The following is a 5,583-nucleotide window of genomic DNA, read 5'->3' on the forward strand; positions in this document are numbered from 1 at the left end:
ACCCATCCCATCCCATCCCATCCCATCCCATCCCATCCCATCCCATCCCATCCCATCCCATCCCGGGCTGCAGAGCAGCAGCATGGAAGCAGGCACAGCAGAGTTGCTGCTCAGCAGCACACACAGACTTACATCTGTATAAAACAGAGACACAGGTACATGTATACTGCAGACACAGCAACAGCTGTTTTGTTTCCCAAGCTATACTTGAGGAACAATCTGGAAACACAACTATCCCAGCAGCAGAGCTGGACTTGGAAAAGAAGGGCAGGTGTTCAGATGAGAAAACACTGCAGGCACAGCAAACCAAGACACCACTATGCTTCCCAGACAAAGCCCTGTGGTGACATGAAGGATCCCTGAATTTTGGGAGGAGGGTGACACACTCCCAAGCTGAAAAGGCAGATTTTGGCTCCTGAAGTGCCTGTGCAATTGAGTGCAGCAGCAAATCTTCCCATCGTGGGAAGGAAGAGCACAAGCAAGGTCCTGGCAGGTGGGGCAAGGGAAGAAGCAGAGGCACGAGGCCAAGAACTGCTCCTTAGCAAAACAGGCTCTCACTTCTCTCGAGACACGGCCTCCAGAGCAGCCTTGCCCTCGAAGCTGGGCGATGAGAAGATGCAGGAGGTGCCATGCAGAGCCATCACCATGCAGCCTCCCACCGATGCCAGGCAGTGGTAGAGGGGCACAGGGAGCCCACAGCGACTCTCCTGGGATCAACCAGACAACAGTGAGGAGAGAAGACCTCCCAGGGCGTGTCCAGCCCACCTCCTTGCTGAAGAGCAAAGATCTCAGCAGAGACATTTTTCCTGATCCACGTGGCTGGAAATCTGACATTCCACTGTGTTCCTGTTAGGTGAAAACACAACTGGCACATCCTACCCTTAATAAAAATCAGTTTGGGAAGTTTTAAATGTCAATATTTCATCCTGTAATTTTGCAATGTCTCTTCTTTGCTGGACACCTTGGTCTGGTATTGCTTATACATCATATGCCAAAGCAGACGAGTGGGAGTGCTGTGAGAGGCATGAAATATGCAGGACTTGGCACATGCTATTCATTTTACTTTGTTTTTTTAAAAACACCAAAGGCTCTGAAGACTGATTGAAACAACTCATCTATGCTCTGGATCAAAGCTGATATGTTAGAAATAAGTACTTCAGAACTTCAAAAGAAAATATTTGTCTTTAGCAGTTTTTAAAAGAAACCACAAATAGAGAGGTCGAACCCTGATAAGAGTTATAAGACTGTAAACATGACATGAAATGAAGTCATGTAAATCAAATTAAAACCTCATTCAACAGAATTCAAAGCTAACATCCAGAGTCTTGTAATTATTCGAAATGAGTATTCACCAAAATGAAAAGTGATTAATTTCATGTTTTTCTCCCACAAAAAGATAGCTTTTTTTGCCTAAAAAAAAAAAGCTTCACATGAAACTAAAATGAAACATCAATGAATTCCATTGAAATGCAAAATGTTATGCATTAATATCCCTCAGTGTCATTTGCAGCAAAACATCCTGCCCCTTCACTGAGTAAACACCAGCATTCTCCACACATGCGGTCTCTCTGTTGCAGCAGAGGCCTCCCCAAACCCCATTCCCACCAGGACCCACCTGGTTTGTGACCCCCAGCCTCAGACCAACCAGACTGGCATTATTCACAATGTTCCTGTGGGAGAGGGTGGCTCCTTTGGGGCTTCCTGTTGTCCCCTGGAAGACACAGGGCATTATGCAATAACACCACCTTTTCTGAGGGTGAGCTCAGGGGAGGTTCCCCAGGCAGACTCTGGGCTGATCTTGCACTGTTTTCTCCTATCAGACCTGGGAGACTGTTTTTACTTCTTTAATAGCACCTGAATCCCAAAAAATAGCCCAACTTCAGCTGAACAGAATTCACCTGGCCCTGTCTCATCTCCATCATCCCTTGACAAAGGGCTGAACAGAAAGAATGGAAGAAGGGGAAATGCTAGAACACTTCTTCCATCCTACTGCAGAAGCTTGAAGCTTGGTCTCAGAGGGAAATAGGAAGAAAATGTGATGTGTGGCATTGCACATCTCTTTCCCCATGTCCCCAGTGAGGAACCCAACCCCAGGGCATGGAGCCAGCAGGGCACCTACTGAGGTGAACTGGATGTTGATGGGCTCATTGCAGGACAGGGTCTGCTGCACAGCCCTGAGCTGCTTCACGTGGCTGCTGTCCCCAGCCTGCATCACTTCATCCATGTGGAAGGTGCCAGGCAGCTTCGAGTCACACATGATGACAATGGACAAGTCAGGTAGCCTGGCAGAGAGAAAAATACCATCAACAGTAACAGAACAAGGAGAAAAGTGCCCAGGTCAAACCTCTGGGCCAGCCTAACTTGTTCTCTTCAGATGAGAGCCTCTGTGGATCCTTCTTCAGCAAAGCCCCTGTTCTGCAGCTGAGGGACACAAGGCAGGACATGGCTGTGAGGTCAGTGCAAAGACACCACATGTTCCTAGCTCACCTTTTGCTCTTTATTCCTCCTGGACTGGATTTTTCTAGCTCAGGACATGACTGTTTTAGAATATCATAGTATTTCTGTGTTTTAAATTGAGTGGGGAACACCAGTGCCTGACAGCCAACCTGTGAAGGGAGACAGAAACTCATGAAAAGTCACGTTGGGTTGATGGTCAGGACATGATAAAGAGCAGCCACCACCAATACAGGAACAACATCCAAGGACAAAAGCAAATGAGCCCTTACAGTTGTGCATTCCTAAAACCCCCCAAAAGCAGGGCTGTGCTGTCACTGCACACCAAGCATCCCCAGCCTGGAGCCAGCTGTGCAGCCAGTGCTTTGCTCCTCCCCACTGAGGGATTCAGGATGATTTTTGCTGGTCAAGAAAGCAGAGCTGCAGCCTAAGGTTTCCTCCTTGCCCAGGATCAACACTCTTCGTTATGGGCACAAGGCAAACAACTGATTTTTCAGATTATGAGTCTCAACTAACAAAAAGCCCAGTCCCAAAATATGAAGAAATAAAGAAAGCTAAAACAAATTAATTTGTGTTGTTTTGGAATGAGGATTTTTGAGGAACTTTGGAAAAACAAGGAATTCTAAAATCTGCCTCTAAGATCAAGCCAAGATTTTTTTGTGGAATTCTTTTGAGCTGTTCCTTTTCCTAAGATTTTTCCACCTCTTTTTAAAGCACTAGCTATTTTGAAAAATTAAAACATTTTTCATTCAACCCTTACATTTACATAATCCCAAAACAAAGCACCTTAATTACTCCCAAGAATTTTTTTTCTCTTTCAGCAGAGGAGATTTGCTGAATTTGACCCAGATTTGCAAACTGCTTTCATCTTCCAAAAAATGCATTAGTGTCAAATAAACTATTTACATAAATGATTTACTCAGCTGTTCTCATTATTTTCCCAGAGTCCGGGAAATAAGGAGACAAAGGCTACGCCAATAAATTATTTGTAAGTACCCTCTGGGCTTTGTCAGAAAGGAAGATAAACATTTGCTCTATTTTCTGGAACAGGCTGCCCAGAACCCAGGGGACTCAGGCTGTTTTGGGCCTCTGCAACTTTTTACTATTAGTTCCTTCAAACCACAATTCTGGTTGAACCAGCTCTGAAAAATAGATGCTACATGAGGAGAGGAGCTTGAAGGGCTGATGCTGGACAAGGTAAGAGTCTCTGGTTGGGCCTCTCCCACTTGGTCTCAACCTGAATAGCAGCAGACCTGTCTTCAAAGAATGTAAAATATGAAAACTCGTCATCAGTTTGCTTTTACAAAGCCCTGGAAATAAAAAAAGGAATCCAAGGAATGCTTATTCCACACATATTTCAATGTATACTGATGGGACTGCACAGACAGACAGGATCCAAAAGGAAAAGCCCTAAAATCTCCAGAAATTTTGTTATGCAAATAAACAAACACAAACAAATCCTTAGGGTGGTGAGGAACTCCAGAGATGCCAGTGTCAGAGGTGCATAAAAAACTGGGAATGCTGGCAAATCTGGAAGGGCAAGACAGGAGCAATTCCCAGTGGAGCTGAAGCACATTTCTGCTCTTACCCCATCAACATTCCAGATTACACCAGAGGAGAAAATCAGAGGAGATGGAAAGGAAAACCAAAGCCTTGCTGGGGAGAAAGGGAAGAACTGAGTTGCGCATTCCAGCAGGAAAGAGAAGCTCAAGGACATCCACACCCTGGAAGAGATGGTGCTCTGCTGCAGCACGGGGTTCAACCCCAATGAGAACAGGAGTGAGCAGCGGGACTGCTGAGAGGATTAAATGAAGGATGAAACAAGAATTCAAATTGCAACCCAACAACCCAATTACAGAGTTACTGATACAAGAGAAAAGTTGCTAAAAATGATCCACTTTCTAAGTAAAACAGTAACTTGGATGGTGCTGGGAACATTCAGAAGTGGCTCCCTCTCTTCTAATATCAGCCTTTGATTTATAGCTGAACAAACCACAGTGAACAAATTAGCTGCTTAATCTTAATTTTTAGCCATCAAATGTTTAATAATCTGAATTCCTCATTATTTGAGCAAGGGAGCCTGAGCAGTTTAAATTGATCAGTGCAAACTCAAACCCAGGCAGGTATTCAAGGGTAGATGAGGTGGCAGGATCAGACAGCAGAGAGATGTTAAACAGTGGCAATACCTAGGACTTAAACCATCTTAAATCCAAGAAGGCCAGCCAGCCTCAGACAAACCTGGGAAGGAGAAATCAAGCTACCAAGTAGACTTGTGCTTTCTGCGGTTAAAATGAGGTCCTTTCTGAGGTTCTACTTTCAAGGCTGAGATGCCAGATGGTGATTTTTGCCCTGAGCAAGGGGGGCAAAGAGGAGATATCTAGTCCTGCATTTTTTCCCTCATCCCATGGTAAATGATTGCTGGCAGGGGTTGTGGGTTGCTGTAGTACTGGCAGTACCTGGCTGTTAGCAGACAGAGAGGGATGAGAAAGATGCAGCAGTTTCCATCAGACAGGGAGGCAGCCACAGGGAACAGCAAGAAATGTGGCCACTGGATTGCAGCTTCAATCCCTCTACACATCCACCACCAGCCCTGATCTCCAGCCAGCTCTTCCCATACACTCAAATCTTAAGCAGCTCATCTGCACCACGTCCCCACCACCCCCTGCAGCAGACAGTCTGTGCCATACGAACCTTCCTGAGCACAAACTCCAGCTCAGAGGCCTGGTAGGCTGGATTCACAGATACCTGAAGAGCAAGAAACAGGAAGTTTGATCACCTTCTTGCCTTGAACACCCTCCCCCCTAGCAAAGATTCCAACAGAAAAGTTGCCCCAGGGTTAAGCCACACTCAGAGCCCCTCCTCCAACACAGAACTAAGAGCTCACCACCACAGGGATTCCACATTCACAGAAAAAATACCTGAATTCTGTGTTTGTGCACAAGAAAACAATTGCAGAAGAGGTTTATGTGAGGTCACATAGTCAAAACAGAGCTTCAGGAACAGAAACCAGACCTCCTGTCTCACAGGAGTTGATCCAATCCACTAAACTAGATCAAAACTCTTGTGCAAGTCAGGTTTCTTGATGGACAACCATGATAACACCTTCTTCTACTCGGCCCTCCACAGAGT

General features: G+C 45.5%; 1 protein-coding gene across 1 annotated transcript in view; it reads right to left on the reverse strand.

The window, feature by feature from the left end:
- The window catches only part of ACSF2 (acyl-CoA synthetase family member 2), a 60,076-nt gene that overhangs the window by 22,338 nt on the left and 32,155 nt on the right, over positions 1-5,583 (reverse strand). Inside the window, exons 6-10 of the mRNA XM_008644428.2 lie at positions 5,146-5,199; positions 2,488-2,606; positions 2,120-2,282; positions 1,616-1,711; positions 559-707 (exon numbers count right to left, since the gene is read on the reverse strand). Of these exons, the coding sequence (XP_008642650.2) occupies positions 559-707; positions 1,616-1,711; positions 2,120-2,282; positions 2,488-2,606; positions 5,146-5,199 (581 nt within the window). The remainder of the gene's footprint in view (positions 1-558; positions 708-1,615; positions 1,712-2,119; positions 2,283-2,487; positions 2,607-5,145; positions 5,200-5,583) is intronic.

The sequence above is a fragment of the Corvus brachyrhynchos genome, unplaced genomic scaffold (genome assembly GCF_000691975.1).
Source record: "Corvus brachyrhynchos isolate BGI_N302 unplaced genomic scaffold, ASM69197v1 scaffold522, whole genome shotgun sequence".
In the NCBI taxonomy this organism is placed as follows: Eukaryota; Metazoa; Chordata; class Aves; order Passeriformes; family Corvidae; genus Corvus; species Corvus brachyrhynchos.